The sequence below is a fragment of the Brachionichthys hirsutus genome, chromosome 10 (genome assembly GCF_040956055.1).
Source record: "Brachionichthys hirsutus isolate HB-005 chromosome 10, CSIRO-AGI_Bhir_v1, whole genome shotgun sequence".
Lineage (NCBI taxonomy): Eukaryota > Metazoa > Chordata > Actinopteri > Lophiiformes > Brachionichthyidae > Brachionichthys > Brachionichthys hirsutus.
This window is the reverse complement of record NC_090906.1, coordinates 3,057,416-3,082,194: the sequence shown is the minus strand read 5'-3', so window position 1 is coordinate 3,082,194 and position 24,779 is coordinate 3,057,416. Positions and strand designations below refer to the sequence as shown.

The 24,779-nt window shown below is 42.0% G+C and overlaps 1 protein-coding gene across 1 annotated transcript; it reads right to left on the bottom strand.

Annotated features, from left to right (window-relative positions):
• Window positions 1-2,512: 2,512 nt before the first annotated feature.
• On the bottom strand, window positions 2,513-22,843 carry dpysl3 (dihydropyrimidinase like 3). Its single transcript, XM_068745069.1, has 14 exons — window positions 22,805-22,843; window positions 15,061-15,149; window positions 14,343-14,527; window positions 13,880-14,044; window positions 13,291-13,352; window positions 12,175-12,255; window positions 11,360-11,428; window positions 10,709-10,829; window positions 10,294-10,450; window positions 9,337-9,478; window positions 7,984-8,154; window positions 4,997-5,176; window positions 4,050-4,221; window positions 2,513-2,607 (listed from the first exon to the last, which is right to left on the bottom strand). The coding sequence occupies exons 1-14, from the start codon at window positions 22,841-22,843 to the stop codon at window positions 2,513-2,515; spliced, it is 1,728 nt and encodes a 575-aa protein (XP_068601170.1).
• Between the last annotated feature and the right edge of the window lie 1,936 nt (window positions 22,844-24,779).

The window sequence follows — 24,779 nt, the reverse complement described above, 5'->3', positions numbered from 1 at the left end:
AATCCTGTCAATGATGTGTATACAGCGGACAGTAAAAAAAAAAAGCAGTCTTTTTTTCACAACCACGGATTAAGTCTGAGTTCTCGAAAATATTTGATCAGGAATTGTATCTTATTTATCTGTAATATGACTTAATCTTTGCAAGATTACACCTGTATTATATTTGAAATTAATTTCTCTATTAAATTCATGACTGTTGGCACTTTTCATTTGAAGAAGATACATTGCTTTGATTTTTATTTTGTTTTATCTTTGTGTTGTTTTGTCGTCACTGATGTCATTTTGCATATCTAAAGGTGGTTTGCTGTATAAGCTGTGAGATGTAGTGGAATAGTTTAGGAGTAGGACTCGTCCCAGCATTCCCAGAGTAAATATTATTTATGAATGAATACTCTATTCATTTACAATATGGGTACTAGAGGTTTCACTCCATCACAATAGCGATTGGTAATAATTTGAGACAGATTGGCCCTTGAACATGAAAATGATCGCTGAGAAGATTTTTAAATTCCCTATCAAGATGTTGCTGTTCTTCAATTGTCCGTTTCTGTTTATTGTATTCAAACAGAATGCAGAATTTTAAGGTGTGCCTTCAAGAATGACTCTCTTTCTGAAACAATCTGACTGTGCTTTTTTATTATTATTTAATTGGTCACACTTTATTGAATGAAGATTATTGATAATGTTGATAAAATAATAGTAATAAATTAAAAAAAGAGGTAACACAATAGTGCCCTCTAGTGTTCGCACTGTATATATGGTCATTGATCATTAACAGTGTGATGGGGATACTTGGTGTGAGACCTGTGTTAACGTACAAACACATCCACACAAGGAAACCCATTGAAAACATTTTAAATTCAAAATGACAAAGAAGCAGAGATAAAACACACATCATCTTCTCAAACTTTCCCTGACTGATGTTAAACTTCACACGATTCTGGTCTACAACCCCATTACAAAAAAATTAAATAAATTGGGACGCTTCATCATCGGTACCTTTAACTGATTCATAGTTAGTTGAGCCGAGGCAGCACGTCCTGCATTGATGGGGGATTTCCAGTCCGGCAGTCTGCTTGGAATCAACACGACACACGACAGGATGCCTAAACACAGCACCAGCGACCCTCGCTCTGTGTTTCACTGTTTACTCTCTTCTTCTAGAAAGAGCAGGACTGAACCACACAGCCAACGTACATTATCAGGAACAGAATTATGTTCTCATTGAAGTCAGATGAACTTTGTCATTGCGTAAACTATAACCCTATTTATCAGTCATCCTTACATGATTGCTGTGATGGCATGAGACATTTTCTCACAATGTACATGGGACCTTGCAGAATCTTTAGTACTACAGTATTATGCATTATTATTATTATATATATATATATATTTAAATAACCTTCTTTATCTCTAACAGCCAGACACCATTTTAATTTGTAATTTAGGTCCTCCTTGAAATGATGATGAATGATGATGAATGATGATACATAAGAGATCCAAGACAATCAGTTGCAACTCATGTTTATTCAGGATAGAAATCACACCTCCACAACACACCTTATTTTTTTGACCTGTCCTCTCTGGTATACAACAGTTAAAAAAAGAAATGTAAAAAAATTTAAAGAAAGAATAAAGAAGGTTGTTAAACCAACATAAATACAACAAACCATCGCTAATGTTTGCCTCAGTCTGCCACGCCCTGCACGTTTACAGGCAATAAGCCGGAAGCAAATGCAAAGGACAGTTTCTTATTCTGGTGTTTTTTTCAAAGAGCCACAATGCTGAAACGTTTCGAGGATGAACATTTATCGGTAATGCACCAGAAGGATTGCATTAACCGAGCAGGGGTGCAAAAAATGATGACGCTGAACTGAATTCCTGCTCTAATATTTGAGCAACACCTTTTACTTGGTTGAGTAAACCAGCTGGAACATCATTCACAAAGCTACATTACGTTTACCAAAAACAATTACAACTTACAATGCCACCTGGAGCTAACCGATGGTACCGAATGATGGTGTAAGGCTAATGTGGGATTGAGCAATGAAGAAAGCAGGCTGCAGAAAAAAGATGAAAGAACTCTAACATGTTTCTCAGGATTGTAGCATCCATTTCCCTTCATTTGTGTTTGTCTTTTGATTGCATGTGGTGATTTGTAGTTTTACTGTTGTATTTTCTCTTTGCCAAAGTACCAAGAAGTATATTTCTTTGATCTATTCATGAGTACTGAGCTTTGGCGGCAAATATATTCTTTATTAGCACCCCGAAATATTCCAATACTCCCAATTTTCAAGGAAAAGGGACACTTTTCTCATTTGCGTAAGGTAGCATTGTGACAGGTAAGGCATGAGGAGTCAGTGTTTTTGCTCTATCAACTTTTAAGTAATCTTGGTCCTAAGCATCCCTCCCTCCCTCCCTCCCGTCTCTCCCCTTTCCCTCCCTCCCACCCATAATCCTGCACTCTCCCTGCGTTCCATTTCTTGATGCGTCCCATTGATCCTCCTGCTGTTTAACTGAGTGATGTGATGTTAGAGCGACCACCAGGGGGCACTACAACACGCCGGCCAGCAGGCCTGATGGGGATGTCATCTGGGATGGAGGGGCCTGGACGGAAAAAAAGAAGCGAAAGATGAAGATGAGGAAGATAAAAAAACACACACACAGAAGAACACTGAATATTATTGAAATGTAAAGCACGTGGATTGAATTAATCAGTCCTTACATACTTAGTCTTACGCCTTTATGCCATGATAGGACATACATTATTTTCTAGGTATTTTAAAATGTGAAATATAACGTTTGATATATAGTAAGTGTCAGCAATCCCATAACAACCATTATAAACACAGGAGAACCAGGAGGAACTTCCGTCTCCTAAACTTGTGGAGTCAGATGTGAAAATTCATTCCAGCGGTGGCTCATTCCCCCCCCCCCCCCCCCCCCCCACTGATGACGTGTCATCCATCAGCCCCATTTGATCAACAACATTCTGCGGACTTTATTTATCCACTGTTTATCCACAAAAACAGGCAACAGCTGTTTCTCTTCAGGTTAAAAGGGGTAGCTAATCCATTTCTTTATTTCAGCACATGCACAACGTTTCACTGTTAGGTAGCCTGACAAAAACTATTTGGCACACGGGTTTGATATATCTCGGACAAGCAGACGCGTTCTCTACGTATGGGCCCAGTCGGATGGCCAGTCGGATGGCCAGTCAGCCGCTCTGCATAATGGAACAGATGCACTCTTACATTAGATACTACTCTAACAACGGCCGTGTGCAATGCTGTAAAAACAAAAACACGAGAAGGTCTCTGCAGTTACAGGCCACCACAGACAAAGACTTATGTGTCCTTGAAAAGTCTCAGAATCTCAAAGAGGGATCCCGCAGACTTGGAGCTACAAGTCATATAATAACGGAGAACAACTGATCTGAAGGAGAAGATTAAAGTAAGATGTTGAATAGAACAATACATGCTTGAAATTAAATTAAACTAGAAAAGCACTCAGAGAGCGCAGACCTCCGCCGAGCAGCTCATTCCCCTCCTGATTAGATTAACGCCATCCACATGGGTATCTGGATCATCACCAAAAGGTTCTAAATTTTTCTTGGTATCTTCATACACCAACCATGAACAGTAAACGTGAATCTGAGTTGATGTGTATTTTGGCCCATCTTCAGATATATTTTTTTTTCATCAAGATCCATGCAACAGTTTTTCCGTTATCCCGCTAATAAACAGACAAGCGGCGTCAAAAACATAAGCTCCTTGGCGAAGGCAAATATCTGAATGCAGCAAATAAAAGCATGAAGGCAGTGTGCGAAGCTCTTACCTCGAATGCTACTTAAAAAAGTAATGTTGTTTTGAGATTTGCCTTAGTGTGAAAAGCCGCACTAAAGCTAAAAAGAGAAGACCGGGCAACACAAACTGATCAAGAGATCATGAACTCTAATTTAATGCCGTCTGTGATTTGACACATGCATTCGGTACGAAACAGGTGGGTGGGGGGGGGGGGGGGGGGTTGTACTGAGAGGTTTGGCTCACCGGCCATTGCAGGGTTCCCCGCTAGACTAAATCCAGAATGGTGCAGGTTCCGGGCTGGCTGCTTGGTCGGGGAGGTACGTGCCGAGGCAGATGGGGTACCACCACGAGACATACAGAATTCAGACACTGGGCCGTCGTACATTCCCCTCGGCACTGCCCTCAGGATAGCCAGCTACGGGATGGAGAGGGAAATGAAGAAGAGAAGATGGAAAAGAACCATTATTGTCATTCATTCATTGATGTCCTTGATGTCAGCGGACCTTCTGACAAATACGACTTGACCACGGAAGAAATAGATCTAAATTCGGCCTATATAATCCTGCTCTTTAATTTGCCTTGACAGCTCACCAGTAGCCAAGAATCAGACTCAGGCGTTTGAGTCTGTTTGTATTTAGTAGCCCATTTAAAACCCAGCAACAACTCTTGCAGTATTTCCTTCAGATGGATAATGAGGCATAGCGTGCGTGCATATTAATTATTAATACATATTAATACATACAGGCTATTAGTGCTGCTTGTTACTTAATACCGTTTTAATCGGGCAGTGAATACTATGGTGGGTATTTGTATTTATTACTTCGGTCAGACTCGTTCATTCATTCATTCATTCATCTTCTTGACCGCTTTGACCGGGTCGCTGGTCGTAATCCCAGTAGTCAACGGGGGAGAGGCGGGGCACACCCTGGACAAGCCGCCAGTTCATCACAGGGCCCACACACAGAGAGACAGTCGTTCACACACACACACACACACACACACACCTACGGACAATTTAGTGTAACCAAGTCACCTGACTTGCATGTCTTTGGTGGTGGGAGTGCAATATAAAAGTATGGCTTTTCTAAAAGTAGCTTTTATTTATTTAAAAGTCTTTTACGAGGGAGTGATGGATGTAACATAACGTACAATGTGAAAATCAGGATGGACAGAGGCTAAATTTGTATCACCTGCTTCCTGGCTTTAACACGCTTGTAGGCAAAGTCCGGGAAGGCCGAGCAGGGAATGAAGCGACCCACGCCAGAAGTGACGTGCAGGTTTCCATCCTCCAGAGTAATCTTCCCTTGGCAAATCACCACCAGCGGGGCGCCGCGCAGCTCCATGCCCTCAAAGACGTTATACTCAGCAGCCTGAAACGCAAACGTAGATGTGTTAAGGACTTAAGATCAGATTGCTTCCCAGCAAAAGGTAACTGGGGGGGTCAATAAATATACGAATCAAATCGGTGAAGCTGGCGCAATAGACCTAAAAGGATCACAGTGACACACGTTGCATAAGCGTGGAGCATATTCCATATCATGGAAGCTTTTAACAAAGTCATGCCAGCTGGGCTATGAAATGTCTGACTCGCATCTTCATCCCTTTCTCCTTCAACACTTTGTTTCTCACACTTGTCTGTTTGGCATTTACAAACAGCTGCCATCATCCAGCTGCCGCCGGACGCCTCCGTGGTACTCCCTGCCTTCCTTCTGCGAGTCTCTACTTCATTCTCATTCCTCTCTCAGCTCGTCTCTATTCCTCATTTATTTATCGCTCTTTTGGTGTCATTCTCTTTTCTTCAACCCTTTTTGGGTGGATTTACAAAACCCTTTTAGTCCAACCTCGCGTACCATTCATCCGCTTCCGAACTTTTTTTCTTTTTGCCCTCTCTGCATGCCTGTGATCTGTGATTGTCCCCTCCCCCTCCTGATTATTTCCTCTGCACACGGCCCCGATTTCTGCTGCTGTCCAAATTCAGGCCAGGACAGGACATAACTAAGAGTCACTGCATGCCAAATGTGATGTCACGGCTAAGCCTTGTGCGTCCCAGAGTGCATGTTGCTGCTTCTTGTCTAATGTGTTAAGATGTCCTTATGTTCATCGATGTCATTTTGTGCCCACATCAACAAGTAATCCAAACCAGATGTGGGTTTTCCAAAAAAACTAACTAAGACCCATCATAGTCGGCATTCCCCATGAAAATGTCCTGTAAACAGGGCAGCTCCTGTTTGGCTTGGTGTCAGACACCCCATTAAGGCTGATGTCTTCTGAGTGGGAGCTGAACTCCTGGACTCCTGCTCTCCCCCCTCTTGCATTTTGTTTGGAAGAATGACGGAAAGGAAATGAAAGGGTGACATCATGATGCAAGAACCTACAAACCCTCAACACTTGGAGAAAACAGATTATTCATCCAGTGCTTTCTTTCCATCCCTCCATTTCAACTAAGTGCCGTATTGTTCCAAAGAAACCTGCATATATCGATGATCAAAGCATCCTTCTCTCACCTCAGTACGGTTGTTTCTGAATCTCCCTGATCTGTGCTCGATAAAATGCTCTGCTGCCTATTTTGAAATCCTCTAATGTGTGTGTAATTAGAGAATCAAACCTCATTCCTCATGTCTCAGGCTCGCTGCACAGACAGCTTATGTCCGTATGAATGTGTGTGTGTGTGACTTGGGTGGTCCAAGAGGGAGGACGCAATGCTGTGATTGGATAAAAGTTTTCAATATTTAACCCTTTAACACATGAAAATGCTCAGTTCCCGAATGTCACAAGCCCAGTTGCAAGTCCAGGGTAATCTAGTCTCAACTTCAAATGGAGAGGAAATCAGTGCAAATCGTTGAATCGTTACGCAACACAAATAGACAAATCCCAGAAATAACGAATGCTGCATGAGGATGAAAAGCTTTAACACAAAGCTTTGGAGCAAAGAGCTGGTCTGATAATTATTTTGGAATGACTGTATTTTAGATGCAATGAATGTAATCAAATGGGAAAAAAGTGCATGCCTAAAAAAAACAACAAAAGAGTGACTTTTGAAAAAGCACAGACCGGAATGGAATTTTATTCTAAGTCTCAGAGGATGTAGAAGTTATTCTTGGAAGCTGGCCTGTTGTTCTGATCAAAGCCGTCAGACATTATCTGTACATCAGAGCACACACACACACACACACACACACACACACACGCACACACAACCTCAGCCTCGTTTGATTGTGTGCATTTGGTGTTTTAAAGTTGTAGATTGGATACGTGCCCAAAATCTCAGGGCTGGAAATCCCCTTTAAACTTCAGCCAGGTCAAGACATTTTTCTCCATCTAATAATATAAGAAAACTGATTCAGACAGTGATTCACAGCGAGTGAGATGTTTCCTGTTTGAGTTGTTCTTTGTACATGATGTTATTTATCGAAACATCGGTAGGCACCGTGACATAATCTGGTACAATGCATGACATTCTGTGTAGCCTACCGTGTTTGCCCACTGATGAAACTGTCAAACGAAAGTTGTATAAAACATATAAATATCGCTTGACAATACAGCACAAGTCTGCTGATTACGTTGGGAAATAAAGAAATAAAACTATTAGTGTATCTGAACAATCCATTTTGTGACCCATTCAACCCTCCCATCAGTCGCTGCTGACTGTTCCTGGAGCGCCATTGAGTGTGTGTTATATTAGTAACCTCCACTGAGACTGCAGAATTTCCGTTCAGAGGAACTGAGTGCTCTCTGAATGCTACTCAAAAATGTGACCTTTCCACCTCTAACATCCTCTCTCTCTCTCCTACTTTCTATTTATCTCTCTTTATCTGTTGTTCTGTTTTTACTCTCCCCTCAAAATTCACGCCACTTTTCATAGCTTTGTCATCCATGTCTCTCTCTCTCTCTCTCTCTCTCTCTCTCTCTCTCTCTCTCTCTCTCTCTCCCACTTACATTTTGCATATCTCATTTCTTCTCGACAGATCTCGTGGTTTGTTGCCAGCAGGCAATGACACTAACATTATTCAAAAAGGTTCCCTCGCTCTTAGTGCATTCCCCACGGCATGCGTCCACTGTCTGGAGTGAAACGAAACATTGTCCAAAAAACTTAAGAAATAAAGAGCGCATTCTTGTGTTATTAACTAATTCTACATGTTCAAACACAATTAACTTGACTAATGTGCACATTAAGTACCGAGTTGTGTGTCTTGGCAGTGATGGTGCAAATGGAGTCTGTGTCCCAGATGACCAGGTCGGCGTCAGAGCCCACGGCAATCCGACCCTTACGAGGGTACAGGTTCAGGATCTTAGCTGCGTTGGTGCTGGTGACGGCCACAAACATGTTCTCGTCCATCTTTCCTGTAGTCTGAGAGGCAAACAAAAACAGGGAATAAGAATCTCGCAAAAAAAGACGGTGGTCTTTCTTATCTTTAACATGGAGTGCCAAGGAACTGCATGTAGATATACAGTAGCAGGAATATCTACATGTGTTTTTGTACTATAGTATACTATATTATGTTATCTTAGATTGCATTGTCTTTTAACTCAGCACCGACTGATGCATTTTTTCTATAATGTATGATTTACATGTGTTTTATATTTGCATTCCCATTGATGAAATCACCAATTACAAATGATACGACTTCAGATATGATGCACATATGTACATTAAAGGAATATTTTATTTATCCTTGCTTTTGTGCTATAAATTAAATGAGATCAAAGATTTGTGTACGTGTGCGTTATGTGCAAAGCTGACAGGAGGCGATTTATTTAGCTTAGCATTATGACTGGAAACAGAAACGACTGGCTCTGTCCAAAAAATAAATAAATAAATAAAAAAGAGAGAACTATATGCTTACCAGCATTTCAAAAGGCTGCAGCCAGTACAAATTTGGTGTTAGCTAAGTTTTTAAGTAACGTCTCAAAGAAATCTTTTCAGATTCATGTTACTGCCAATCCACATTTAATAAGGTGTACGGCATTCCACAGCTGTGCGAACCTCCACTCTGGTAGCAGTTTTATAATGCAGTGTGAGTGAGAGAGGAAAGGTTCAAAAAGGGAAATTGTAAGGACAGGCACATCATTTCAAATAACAGAAGAGAGAGGTATATGTACAGAGATATATACAGTAATACCTCAACATACGTTCCGAGACACAAGCCAGCCTGCGAGCAAAATTTTGCTTTGAGATGCGAGTCTAAATTTGAGATACGAACACACGTCCAGATGCTGACGCTAGATGGCCGAGCGCTCCGAAGCGCGTTTCACTCGTTCAGGGATTTTTGCTGTATCTGTGAATATATTCTTTATAATAAGTGATGGATCCAAAGAGAGCGAGTGGTGAGGATGGCAGTGAGGAGAAAAGACGATGGAGATGAAGAATAAGATCATCGATGAATGCACGAATGAATTATACTCGTATGTCAAGGTATTACTGTTTATGATATGAAAAGTTTAGAGTGAATCAGAAGAAAATTTATGATTTTTTTATTTTTATTTATCTTGGAGAAAAAAGCAAAACAAAAAAACAAAAAAAACAACTCACCACAGCTTTATCCCAAACGAGGGACATCCTCTCCTCCACCCCGTTGACACCTTCTGGGATCTGAGTGAAGTCATCCTTCCCGATGGCCTTCTGGGAGACACTGAAGGTGCAGTGAGCACTGCCAGTGACACTCAGGTCTCCACTAGAGTACAAAGAACCATGAAAACGCACAGTTAGGCTGAAATCGGATTGTATTTACTTTAACAAAAACGACTGAGTGATATAAATATACTTTGAGTTTAATTTTCTAGTCCAAAACCCTCACAAATATTGATCTGCCTACAAGATAATATGTGGCAAAATGCATTCCCTTAAACAGTCTCAGATTCTGTATAATTAAATTAAAAAAAACACAAATAAAATGTTGTATACAGACAAGGCATACAAACAAGGACATAAACATTGCTATAAAAAGTGTAATGCCTGAGAGATGGCATTTTTGAATTTCCTATTTACCTCCTAGATTCCAAATTCACAATGATTTCAGGGGACCGACTTCGAACAAGAGAATGGTTGTAAAGTAAAAGCTAAATATTGAGCAATCAGTCACGCTTCAAGGGCGGCAAGGTGGCGTAATGGGGAGCACTCTCACCTCCCAGCAAGAAGGTACCGGGTTCCAATCCTATCTGTGCGGAATTCGTATGTTCCTCCCGTGTCCACGTGGATTTTCTACGGTTTCCACCCACTTGCAAAAACATGCAACTTAGAGGTGATGGAATCACTATAAATAAATAATGTCTAAATAAAAGTGTTTGCATTTGTCTCTGTGTAGCCCTGCGATGCACTGGCGACGCATTCGGGGTGTACCCCCGCCTCTCGCCCATAGCAAGCTGGGATAGGATCCAGCAACTCTGCTTAAATGTATTATCTAGCTGTATTTTGTCTGCTTTGTGTCGTGAGTCCAACTCTCTGATGAGTCCATGGTGGCAGACACGAGGGCGTTGCTGCGACATGTACCTGGCCAGGAGCGTGTTCAGGTAGTCTGGAGTGGTGGGATCGGGGCTGAGAGGAGGTGACGTTACAAAAGAAGCTGCTTTTGCCCAATTCTTGCTCCAGTAATGAGTCCCATCAGTCCCCAGACTGGCAGCGATTGGCTCCCCAAATACAACGTTTCCTGGTAAAGAAATGACAGGAACAGTCCGTTGAAGTGTAAAATGCACAGTCTATCAAAATTTATTTATTGCTTCCCGGCATTGGCATCAGAGGGCCTGAACATCAGAGCTGGCAATTCCTCTATTAACGACGTCCTCTTTGCTTTATGTCAATGTAAAGATGCTGTCATCATTTCATATAGGAATTAATGTGCCTAATGTGTCTGACATTTAACAGAATCATGGCAAATGTTGAGTAGAGTCAGGGTTAAGGTCTCGACCTTTTTTCCGGGCCTGTGAGATGATGTCTGCAGCGCTTTTGCTCATGACTCGTGTCACATAGAGAGGGCAGTTGGTTTGGCTGGCGATGGTGGTGGCACGAAACACCGCCTCGGCTTCCAGCTGCAGACCGGGGGGGCGGGACACACGGAAATGTCTTTCTCATCAGGATAACAAGATAATTATTCTGTAAGACTCATGAACACTTAATTATTCTGTCCCGGACTCATGAACATTTTACTAACGGTAACTTGCACTGTTCTATTTGCACTGCGTGATTATACTAGTTTTAGTTCTGCTAATACACATCTGTGTATCCACTACTGATGCTCCTGTTTTTGTGATGTGTTCTGTACTTATATGTTTTTTGTAACTTAGTCATTACTGTTACATGTTGCACGACTTCACCGTCTGTGAACCCTCATTGACAATAAACAACTTCTGATTCTGATTCTGATTATTTGTTGAAGAAATAATTGGAGCATCTGTCTGGGAAGTTTCAACCAATGCCTCTAGTCTCGTGTGTCTGAAACCACCATGCATGCAACAAGAGCAGCGTCAGTGTGTCTGTGGCTTTTTCAGTGTTCAAAAGGTTTATGGCTAAATAATATTATTTAATGTATTGACACATGTATGGAGTGCATGTGCGGTACCTCCTCCGGCCTGCTCAGCACATGCCCCTCTGGTCCAGTGATGCCCATTTGCAGCATGCGGGCCTGCTCCTGTTCAGCAAACACACCAAAAGTAGGCCGTTAGCTGGTAACGCCGTGCTACGTTTTGGGTCACACTCCAGAACAATATTCTCTTTCTGTTTCTTTGAGGCTAGCGTGAAGAAATGAGCCGCCGTCTTGTCATCTGGGTCGGGCCGCACACAGCGGATGAATCAGTAGGGCTGTTTTTAGATAACGTTTTTATGCTGTTATTATATAAAAATACATTGCAGAAATTGTAAATATATATATATATATCCCCCCCCCCGTGATGCCGTGGTGTGCCCCCGCCTCTCGCCCATAGCAAGCTGGGATAGGCGCCAGAAATTCCTGTGACCCACAAAGCGGAAAAGCGACTGTAGACGGGACGATCGTCTCATCTACAAGAAATTGGACGGATGGTCTTCATGCTGATGAAAGTGGGACGAGCTCAAAGGCCTTGTTTAAGCACAGGATGGAAATCCGATCCAATACACACACACACACACAAAGAAACAGAATCCAGGCATGATCTGGCGCTCTGATTACAGCACAGTGCAGCCCTATATAAACTAATGTCACACATCAGTGTCCTCTTGGAAGGACATTCCTTCAGCCTGGACCGTGTGTTCCGTCTCCAGCTGGTTGACCTGCGCCGTGATAAGGCTTCACTGTAAGATCACTAAACTAAAAGGTGCACGCCGGATGCACGGGATAGAAACGCCGCAGAAACATGGCGATGATGACATTACCATGCTGTTATAATAACATATTCTCACCTCAGCAATGATCTCACCATTCTCCGCATGGACCTGAGCGACGCCTCCCCTCTCTGCCAAGAAGGTAAAAACCTCGTAGAGCTAGCAGTAATGAAGACAAAAGAAATGGCAAATTAGAGAGAGGGGGGGGGGGGGGGTGTTGCTTTTCAGATGGAAAACCCGGCTCAGCTGCATCAACAAGACTGGAACGCCCTCACGCCACAGTTGAACAGAAGCCTGCTCAACACGCTGCAATTACCGCGTGAGCTCATGAAATGGTTAAACCGGTTTGGGGTTGAGATGCTGTTGCTGTTTGGTTGCCATGGCAAACAGCTCTATGAGATCAGCGCTACAAGCTGGACTATTTCAGCAACCTCGTGAGCTTCGAGCAAACGGAATTAGCCACGGCGGTCACGAGAAGCGCGAAGACTTCTGCCTCACATGAACTTTTGTTTCTCTGCATTCATGAACCGGGCTGACAGCGAAAACTGAGAACTTCACAGGCTACGTGTTTCTGACATTTAAGACCCAGACTTTGCTGTTTCACACTCTTCTAGCTAGAATAGGAATTATTTCATTTGATTGCTTACATAACCTCAAACAAACATTATACAGCCATTATTTTAGCTCTTTAGCGCCAAACTGCATGTAAATATATCTACCATTTGTTACCCTCGCCGAAGGGGAGGCGAGGGTATTGCAATTGGGTCTGTTTGTCTGTTTGTCTGTCCACGCGCATAACTCAAAAACTAGTAACCCAATCAACTCGAAATTTATACACAAGCAAGGTTCTGTCCGTGGCTCGGTCCTCCCTGAGAATGGCGTTGATCCGGATCTGAATCCAGATTCTAGAATTTTTTAAAGCATTCTTTAACATTGCGAGATAGGACACTTGGAGGCGAGGGTCTGCAATCTCTGATTGTTCAGCTTGTTTTTAATGCCTTGAGGTGACAGAGGGAAGTCGCCAACTTGTGCATTTATTTCCAAAAGGGGAACTATGGGCCCAAACCTTTCCCACTGCCAGCACAGCGAGAAAGAAATGAGAAAGTGTTCAAATGTATGTGGCATGCAAGCTTTTTTTATTTTATTTAGGCGACAGACCGAGCCAAAGGGTGCAAGAAGTAAAAGTGATTGTACCTCACTGTTGCTCATCTGATAGTAGTCCTTGTAAGCCATGTAGACCTGGAACGAGTTCACGCCTAGAAGAGAGGAGTGAACCGTAAAGAGGCATGGATTTACACCGTCCACGCGGTGATCTGGATCACCATCGAAAAAGTTGTTCTTGGTATCTTGATACGCCAACCATGAAATGTAAAAGTGAATCGGAGTTAACGTGTAATTTTTTACCAATTTTTGAATCCATAAATGGGGTTTCAATGTTAAAATGTAATATATTTTCCTGATCTCATTCTGGATCAGATCCAGAAATTGTTTTTCATGATAGTGCGTATCAGACCCCTTTATGACTATGATTTGTGGTGAGTGAATTGAATGTATATTTTACAAAACTGTACACAATACTGTATATATTTTGTTTAAAGCCTCCATTAAAATGAAATGGGAAAACACAGATTTGATTGTATCCGGATTGCTCTCAATACTTAATGGGATCCAAGTGACACCAAGAACCATCCTCAGATTTATTATCATCAAGATCCATCCGGTGGCTTTTCCATAATCCTGCTAAAAAAAACCGTTGTCAAAAACACAACCTCCTCCAGCCTACCTTTTTCCTTGATGAGGTTATCCACCTCCTGCTTTACGCTATCGTTCCAGTGGGTGACGTCCACATGGAGGGCGTAGTCACAGCAGGCCTTCTCATCGGCCCACTGCCTCCACTGGTCATAAGCCTCCATCAGGCTGCAACCGGGCTCCGGGATCACATGGTCCACTGGAGGACATGAACAATAACAATAAATAAAGATAATAAAGCAACTTCTAAACACCACGTTAGCACAACCGCTAGTGAATGTTATCTTTTCAAATTCAGAGCTGCACTGGCATACAAGCCATGAAGTGACAGCCAGACGAACAGAAGATAAACGGTGTTAATGGCCATGGAACCCAAGAGGTGACAGCATCTGTTAGTTACACGACGAGGCACACATGGACCTGTGCCTCCGCCCTCCATCTCGTCATCCCTTACAGCTTTTGCTCGTCTTTGCTTCAACCTATCGATCGGCCCTTACCGATCATGGTGGTCCCCCCAGCAAGAGCAGCCTTTGTTCCCTGGGCAAAGTCATCCATGGTTGTGGTTCCACGGTAGGGCATCTGAAAGTGGGTGTGGATGTCGATGCCACCAGGAATCACCATCTTCCCATTGGTCTCAATCGTCTTCACTCCACCAGGTACAATCAGGTTGTCACCGATCTGCCTGTGGAGGGCAGATGAGGACGTCATCATTGTGTAATACTATGATGGTATATACTGTACAGAATATTATTGTGTGTCGTGCCCATGGCCTTATTTACAATGAAAGTGAATGATATTATGTCACCACATTCATCCTGACACAAAATGATTTACATAACCAGAGATTCCCATAATTCCTGGTGGATTAAAGTTGTTATAATAACATAAAAAGAAATTTAAAGGATTTGAAAACTGTGAATTCTTAATTTTTATTTTCCAAAAATGTATGCAGTTCTTTTAAACCAAATTTACAGTCACTCTCAGCGATGTTTTTTTTCAAGATATCTTTGTAAAGCGTATAAAGTAAAAGCAAACTAAAGAAATATATAAAAAACAGGTTCGCTGTAAATAAAAAAAAAGTTAGTAATACTTGAAGTTTCAATATTATTCATTCTGGATTGAGACAGAATTAAATGAAACGGATGACTACCGAGCATTGGAGAGCTAATGGGAAGGTCAGAAGCGGGGGCAGAAAGTAGGGCAGTTGAGACTTACTTAATGACGCCATCCTCCATGTAGATGTCAGCATGGAAGGACTGGTCATCGTTCACAATCCGCCCGCCTTTGATCAGAAGCCTGTCGCTCTGCGAGAAGAGATGGGAAGAAGGGAGGAACACGAAAGTAGGGGAGACAGAAAATATTCATCAGTGAAATTTACTTTGAACAAGATCCCACATTGGCTAAAAGCTTTAATGAATTGCTTCCTGCCTACATCCAGAGGTGGATAATGTTTCTCTGTAGACGATGTCTTTACCCAGAGGAGATGAACAATGAGTCATGCATTCATTTACTCTGAGGTAGGGACAAAGACTGCTCATCAGTCTTTGCTCATGTAAATACACAGTGGACAGTTTGGACAAAGTATTTGGATTCTCTTTATGAGTCATCCGCACCTTTTAATATCGTTGTCGAATAACTAACGCGGACTGCGTGGCGTTATCTGCACAGACCATTCATTCATTTTCTTAAAGCGGCTTGAAGACGAGATGATTTAGGTCACTCATCTTCAGCCGCTCATCTGAATCCGGGTCACGCTGGACCGATTAGCTGACTTACAGGCGGGAGGCAGAGTACTTTCTGGACAAGTCGCCAGTTCATCGCAATCTGAAGGGAGCAATTTAGTTAATTATTGTGACATCTTCAACATAATTCATAATTAACCTATTTTGAAATAGAAATGGTAACAGCCACAAGTAACTGACTGCTTTTCCCTGCTGTTTTTTTTGTATTGTTGCAGATATGCATAACATAATGCTCCATTCATGTCCCTGTCATCGTGCTCCCAATGATATCACTCATTGGCTAAATATAGGAGTAGCATTCCATAGCATGTTTCTTCATTTATTTTGTCAGTATTACCCCCCTCCCCCCAAAAGAAGATGAATAAAGTCTAATGCTTGTTTGGTATGTGACTCAGATTTCAGACTGAGAGCTCTCATATTCATGCATGTGTGCGTTATGTGACGGTGCTGAAGCGCTGTGAAAACTGTGAGCCTTCCCAAATAGCCACACCCTGCAGTAGCACATTGCTGCACACAGTAATACGTGTCTGGAGGAGCGCAGCAGCAGTGTACATCATGCTGCAAAGCGCACTGACCTGAAAATGTCACTCAATAACAGAGAATGTTTCAGCCTCGTCTATTCCAGACAGAAATCGTACAGCAATGTTAGGTCTTACTTGGACAATCCGCAAACTACTGGCACTGAAAACACAAGCAGCATTCACATCTAGTGTAAAATCATACACCAGCAACCATCATTTGCATAATCAATTCATCCGGTATTATTTTCCTAATCGATTAAAAGAAGCCAGGGATTTAATCATCAACTGGATAAGAGGAGATATGCATTTTGACCTGATTGATTTCTACTAATATAATATTTACAGTATGTATATGTGATTTATAATGCTTTAAAATGATTTTTACTAATCAATAATGAATTGCAGTGATTATAATGTACAGTTTATGTGTGGTTCTACTGATTTCAATCAAGAGAAATTTAAATAATAGTGAGGCATTAAATAGAAAGAAGAAACATGATTTATTGTGAAACAGAATCAAGTCTTCGGTGCTCAGACCCTGGAAGAAACGGAAACTGTCTGATGAAACAGGGCAATGGCGTACATGACTATGAAATGAAACAGAACCTAACGCTATTAAGGAGGAGGCAGCAGAGGCCGCAGGAAGGCAGCCAATTGGCATTTCCGTGACATGCCCCCTTCCTCGTGCAGACAGAGCGGACTCAGACAAACATTGATCAACATGGAGGAAAACTCCATTCAAAATAGCAGACGGATCACATTTTTTTAAGGATACTGATATTTTGCTGAGGAACAAACAGAAGGGATTCAAATATTTCAGGACCAAAAAAGTAAGCAAAAGTGCCGAACTCAGTCAACTTGATGTCAAAAGGAAAATTACATGGACACTGTTCTCGTCTTGTAGTAACTTTAGTCCTTCCCAAATGGATCATCTTGTAGGCGGTGATGAGAAATTGACTCCATTGTTCCCTTAAGAACAAAACAAATTATAATAAAACCAAAGAAAGGCTCGCTCCATGGTTTAAACCTGAAACGAGATCGCTAAAGCAAACAGCCAGGAGGCTGAAGAGAATATGGAACTCGACTAAATTGGATAAGTCTTGTTTAATCTGGCAAGACCGCATCAAAACATCTCATAAGTCCCTCTGAGCAACATCTTAATCATCGCTAATAGAGGAGAACGACAGCGATCCGAGGTCTCGCTTTGACGCTGTAGCTCCAGCTCGACTGATCATTCTATTCCCACGGGTCTCAGTAGGGATGATTTCATGAACTTCTTCATCAGCTTCTACCAATCAGGTAACACAAACCTATCCCCGAGCAAAGGAACGGGAGATGCAACTGTTATTCCATCCATGCAGCCCTCGTCTTGTAGACGAGACAACCTCAATCAATCTGCAGCAACCAAGTTCAATTATTACCTCATCCGAACCATGCACTTGTCTCTTAGAGCCGGTCCCAACTAAACATTTATTATTATTTATACTTATTAGTGATGCCTTCATGTCACACTGCAATTCTGACGCACACAAACATTTACACACGTACTTGCATACACTGTCCCTACTGGCCCAGAACATTGTGCTGGAAACCACAATCATTTGGAAATCATTAGCTTTCCATTTCCAGCACATCCCAGACAGCACCAGTATGCTAGACTCTCTATCCTCACGTTGCTCATCCACCAGTACAGAACACAATGGATGTCAACGGATGGCATGATCTGAACTCAGTGGAGACGATTATAATTTTAATGTCAACAACTAAAATCACCAATGAAACGATCAAGGCAAAGAATCTCAACAACACATGACTTAAATCTTATTGGTGGCCAAACTGTCGAGATCTGTCAGTGCCACATAATCAGATTACGCAGCAAAACGGGGGGGGGGGGGGATTTATGAGCGTCCATTAATCTCACTCCATAAATCTAAATGCAGGCCTGCTATTTATTATTATGGCTTCTCCTGGAAACTATGACACATTTGCTGGTGCTCATTTCATTGGACCGCAAACAGCATATATTACAAAGCTAACACTGCTTGCAAATATAGCATGTGACAAAATGTTGCCTCCCATGAGGTCACAGTTATGCAGTGGTGGCTGTGATGAGCAAAAAGCTGTTTGTTTATTCATGAATTGAATTGAAGTTCAAAAATCCTTGCTATTGTTTGTTTAAGGTATTATGGGCTATCCATTTGTTACAACATTAAGAAGACGACCACCTACCACACAATAAATAGACGCCTCAGTCATGCTGTTTGACCAGAAATTTAGTTTGATGGTATTAACTACCATTTCAAAATTGTGGTTCAGATCATCTGAAACTTTTGTCTGACATCTTTAGAAGCAGAATTTATACAGAAGACTTGCAGCTGGTTTATTTGCTCTTGGCCACAATACTAACTAGAAAAGCACTCGGAGAGCACAAACCTCCACCGAGCAGCTCGTCCCCCCTCCTAATGAGATTCCCACCGTCCACATGGTGATCTGGATCATCACCGAAAGGTTCTAAATTGTTCTTGGTATCTTTCTTTATACACCAAGCATGAAAAGTAAAAGCGAATCAGAGTTGGTGTGTATTTGTCACTGATTTTTGAATCCGTAAATGGAGTTTTCAATGTTAAAACTTTATATTTTTTACTGACTCCATTCTGGACTTTCGGAGTTAGGGTCTGACCTTTGGAGGGAGGGGCTTAGTCCCCAGAGATAGGTCTGATGTTTGTGTGTGCTCAATTGACAAAGATGTGTTTGATGAACATGGGAATAAATGTAATGCATATACTGAAAGTTATCCTTTCTTATAATGTAACAAGAAACATCAAATACTTATTTCATAGTCATTTATATTATGAGTGGAAATATTTACCAGTTATTTTATTTATATTTTCTTGGCCTTAAAACAAAGGCTGGTCAAAATGGTGGAGAGGCTGCCATAGAGCCTGATCGCAACATCACACACACACACACTGTCTCTACATACCCCACCCAGCCAGTGGTTCCCCTCCACCAGTCATTTCCTTGACTCCTTAACAATAATGCATGTAATGAGGAAACGCGTGACTGAGGGTGTGCCGATGCACACGCTCACACATCCACACACACACACACAAACACACCCAAACAAGCAATTAAAAGTGTCATTATTCTATGCTAAATATGTCATGTTTTTCTGTAGACATCAGGAAACTAGAGGGAAAAAAACATTCACTCTATCCAGATGCAAATGTTTCAGAAATGTGTCAAATCAACATTTTTCAATACTTTTTTATGTTTTGAATGCAGAATTGTACATAAACCAGATACCAGTGAATACTGCATATCCTCTGACAGGAAGCGTTATAATGAAGGTACAAAGATTTGTGACGTTGAAGAGGTGACATTTATTGCTTGCATATCATTGGTACATCTGTACATATATAATCTATCTATATATCTATCTATCTATCTATCTATCTATCATTCCCAGCCTACTAACAGGTGCACTAATAAAGATAATACATATATTTATATACCGGTATATACTGTATATGCACTAACACTAGCACAGGCAGGATGTTCTCTGAAATGCTCATATTGCATTTCTGGTGGCAAAGTAAAGTTCATTTGGGAAAATTCTTGTCATCTCACCTCCAAAAATAAAACACTTTTCTCTACGCAGGAAACTGTCCTTTTCTGTTACATAATCCTGCAGGAAAATCAGAAATAGAGGACATGATGTGTGTTGTTGTTTTTTTTACTTCCTGATATGTACTGACAACTTTTTTCCACTTCTCCTAGAGGTGAAGGAGTGCTCCTAAACATGGATACAAATGACTAATAGCCCCCTCTGCAGAGCCAGAGAACGTCCCGGCTGCAGAGCAGGGCTGAGCGGACATTGGAGAAGATCTTTGTGTGGCTGTGGAGAGCAGCAGCGAGGGCAGGCAGCCAGAGAACCAATGCAAGCGGGGACTCATCCTGAATGCACTGCAGCCTCTGCTGCAGCCCTGTTGCCTAGCAAGCCCAAATATTTACCCTTTACCAAAAACTACACAGGTACTTTTTTTTTTCACATTCTTGAATTGTAAAAAGAATGAGACTTGTATTTCGTAACTAATTTTGGCTGCTTCTCGAATGCAAGGAAAAGAAAAGAAAAGAAAAGAGGTGATTGGATCAGATATGTTAAAAAAGAAACTGCCAAGACATCTGAGAGACGTTTGTTTGTATACAAGCATTAGAGTGACCACAGAGTTTACTCAATCCCACTGGTGCCCAGTGTTTTGTGGTCCATCACTAGGGGGGGAATGGGTTTCATTTCCTGTTAGCCATCTGTTAGAACAGCGTCATTCCAACAGATGCCCATTCCAGCTGGAGGGGATTTACTGATGAGATGTTCCATCTTAGAACAACAGATTGAATATGAAGAGCAAGGAAGGGCCACACCTAGAACTATGACAGAGCAAATGCAGTGAGCAGACACCAGGAAGCTGCAGGAATCAAACTGGTGGGCAAGGAAACACAGGGAAGCCTTGGGGTAGGCCGGTAGGGGGTTAAACTCCGATCAGGCGCAGCGCTGTGACTGCCCGAAACAGTCCTGGCCCATTGAGGTATGGATTCCACTAGACTTCTGAAGGTGTGGGGTTTGAGGCCCAGTCCACCTAGTCTAGGGGGGGGGCAGAAAACGCTGTGGAGTTAGGCCTCCATGGATCAGATATGTTTGTCCAGCTCATCCCACAGATGTTGCATTAGATTTAGATCTGGGTAATTTTGAGAGAAGGTGAACGCCTCACACGCCATGTTGTGTTCTTCAAACCATTGCTGAACCATTTCTGGCTTTTGCGGGTGCGTTATCCTGCTGGGAATACCATTTCCACTCAAAGGTCTGCAGCAATGCCTGGGCCAGCCTTCACGCCACACTTGCATCAGTGAGCCTTGGCTTCCCATGAGCCTCCAGCTGGATAACCACTGTAGACCGGCAACACCCCAGAAGAACTGCAGTTTGGTCAAACTCACTCAAATCCTTACGATTGTTTCCTGCACTGGTACCATGTCTATGGTGTTGGTCGGCGAGTCTGATGCTTTGTTTACCGACCCAGTATTTCATGCCCTTTGTGTGGACAAGATTACTGAGGATTATTTCACGTCGACACAAGTAGATTTTTTGTGGGGGGGGGGGGGGGGGAGATACAAAATCAACAAGGAAATAAAATAGCAACTATTACTGATTAGTTATGGATGGCAGTGGGGAGCGTGATGTGCTTCTCACATCGCGTGTGGAGCCTTAGTTTTAAAATAATGTGGCATTTCAAGCCATGACTCATTTTCAAATGAAATTGCAGTAAACAAATCTTATATTTGTGAGACTATTTGTTGTAGTCAACCTTTTTGATCTTATCTGTGGATATATATATATATATATTCTTTTTTTTTTACATAAAAGTCTTCTCCATTTCAGGAGAAATATTCAATAATATAAAAATAAACTCCATCCCTTGAGTGGTGCTATATATATCTATATATGTAAATTAAGAAATGTTATGTTTGGCTCATTTTAGCAAATCCTAGAAACAAGACCCCTTTAAGAGCAGTGAAAAGCTGCCATTCTACCCAATTCACCCATTTGAGGTCATGCCAGGGGGGGGGGGGACGGGGACACACACAAAGGCTGTGTCTCCCACTTTATTGAAACACACCCCTGACTGCAGCTGATGAACTGGAACAAACACACACAGAGAGAAGAGGGGGGGCTAGAGGGGGGGCAGTAGAAGAGCTCTGCAGTTGTAATGCACACCAACAACCAGCTGACTGACTGCGTAACATGAATTAGACCCAAAATCCACCCCTGATGGTCCGACCAGACTCGGAATCCTTCTCGCTCCTGGGATGCAGGAACACAAACGCTTCATTATGGGGCCAGATAATCACAGCAAAGCACAATCGGGCGTTTCTCATCCGTGCCGGCCTGCAATGTGAACACATCTGCAGCCTGCAGGGGACAGATTGCATGCTGGACACAAATATTAATAAGATCTCCCAATAGTAAAAATAGAAATTAAGATGATTTGCAGTAAAGAATTTATACTGCTCATTTATGACCCCAAATGGGAGCTCAGGGGAACATAATAAGGCTAAAGATTCATTAAAATGGGCCTAAATTAAAGCATGACGCTTAAAAAAAAAGTATATTTGAGAGAAATGGCGAAATCGTTTTAATCGTTTATTGTGCGGGGAAAAGACAAATACGCATATGTGGGTAATTAATGCATTGATGTCATTTTGTACATACATCTTAATAAACGACATTAAAAATATCACGGAGGGACCGATACTTTTGTACACATAAGTGCGCTTTGGAAATGCACGCGCAGCAGGAACACGACAGTGATTTTTTTGTTTTTTTTTTTATGGGCGAGCCGGCCCCGCACGCATGGATCCCCTCAACAAAGAAGATGCGGGACACCTTTAAGAAAACGCCTCGTCTCCCAGCCCGGCCGTCACCGGGACAGTTAGTCGTGTCATTTCGCGGGGCGTATTTTTTATTTTATGTTTTCCATTTTTGAGAATAAATAATTAAAATAAAAAGCAGGAATCCCAGCGCTGCGTCGCGCTGATGGAATAAATCTGATCATCATCCGCCTCTGCGACGCCGCCGGCGAAACGCGGTAATTCACAGAGTCCCACCAGTAATTTGAAGCGTAATTAACTCCTCATACTCACTGTGATCTTTGGGATGTTCTTTTTTCCTTGATAAGACATGATCCGTCCTGATTCCACCTGACAAATGGACCTTTAATTATTCGTGTCTCCTCCTTACGGATGCTGCGGCGATCCTCGTCTGGACGGAAGCTTCGGGGAATGGTCGGTCGCCCCTGTCGGTGCGATGTAAAGTGCCTCTAGGAGCGCGTCTGCGGTTCTGCGCCCGGCCCCTCCCTAAACGGCGGAGAGAAACGCAGCCGGCCACTAGAGGGCGCAGTGGAACAGCGCCTTCGGCCTCCACCCACCCAGTTGTCTACAGATATTTACATTAGCCACATTGCCAACAGCAGATAATACAACGCGTATATAGAGATCAGGATTAACCCAAAATGTTTATCGCCTTAAAACCAGATTAATCTCAACCAGCTGGTTACTTATTCACTGCTGTTATCTAAACCTGTCACCGCCCATATGGTAATCATTCCTCAAAATAAGACTACTAACTGGGCAGCACAGCGGCCTCATCAAGGTCACAGGTTCTAATCCGACTTGGGGCCTTTCTGTGAGGAGTTTGCATGTTCTCTCCGTGTCTGTGTGGGTTCTCTCCGGGTTCCCACCCACAAGGCGTGCAGCGTAGGCGAGTTGATTACGCTAAAGTTGTCCGTCTGAGTGAGTGGGTCTGTCTATGTGTGGCCCTGTGACGGACTGGCGACTTGTCCAGGGTGTACCCTGCCCGTGATCCCATGACCCAGATTTCAGATGAAGACGGCTAACTGATTGTTTGGAAGATGATGTACAAGCCTCAAATACAAACAGCACAAAGAAGGAACATTGTGAATTTCTGCTGAATACAAATCACCATCATCATCATCATCATCATCGTTCTCATCCTCATTTTCAACATTCGATGTTAAAATGTGGTGATTTCAAAGTCCCATCACACCATTAAGATATTACAAAGATGTAATGCATACAAGTTATTTTACAATTTAACAAGAAAAATTGCATAATTATTTTCATATTCACACACACACATACAAACAACCAATTAAAAGTGTTGTTATTCTATGCTAAATATGTCATCTTTTTGAAACAAATTGCTCTGGAAACTAGAGGGGGGCGAATTCACCTCTAAGTTTGTCACATCAACATTCTTCAATACTTTTAAAGTTTTGAATGCAGAATTGTACATAAACCAGATACCAGTGAATACTGTATATCCTCTGACAGATAGCGTTATAATGAAGGTACAAAGACTTGTGATGTTGAAGAGGTGACATTTATTGCTTGCATAGCATTGGTACATCTGCACATATATCTTTTATCTATCTGTTTTTATAACACTACACAAATACAGCAAATGTCACCTAAATAAACAGAAAAGTGCATAATAATTTGTTAGATAGATAAATATATACATACAGGCCTGTATCTATCTATCCATCCATCCAGCGCCTGCACGCCTACATGTCTTTGGTGGAAGTGAGTCAGCGAGGCTTTAGCTCAGCATTCCCAGGCTTTGGAGAATGCATCAACACATATCAAGTGTGCAGGTTTGCTTACTCTGCAGACCACATAATGCACTCAAGCAGATCAAGTATGCAGAAAACACCGTCAAGTCATCAAAGCACTGGGATGGACTCCAATAGCCAGCAAATATATCAAATGGCAGCATTAACATGAAAGCATGCATGGCACAGTGTTTGTTTACTATGGAATCAGGCTAAAATAAAATAAATATATAATTTATTCTTGCCACATTTGGTCTTAAAATAACCATGCAGAAACCTGAACAATACCGAGAACTATGGCATCATAAAGTCAATTACATTATGAACTTGAAATTAAAAAAAACAGAAACACAATTTACATTATCAAACATAATGAACAGAGCTTTTTGCTTCCGATTTGGTGCATGGAGTTGTTGCTCATTAAGCCTAACTATCGTTCAGCCTGCTCTCGATAATTTCAGGAGAGTAATCAAGTCCTGATTTTG

Coding starts and splice junctions, on each gene's coding strand:
- dpysl3 (XM_068745069.1), bottom strand. CDS start 22,843: ATGTCTTATCAAGGAAAAAAGAACATCCCAAAGATCACA. Junction 13,353..13,879: donor TAACCTCATCAAGGAAAAAG/GTAGGCTGGAGG, acceptor CCTCTCTTCTAG/GCGTGAACTCGTTCCAGGTC. Junction 4,222..4,996: donor GTGTTAAAGCCAGGAAGCAG/GTGATACAAATT, acceptor TCCATCCCGTAG/CTGGCTATCCTGAGGGCAGT.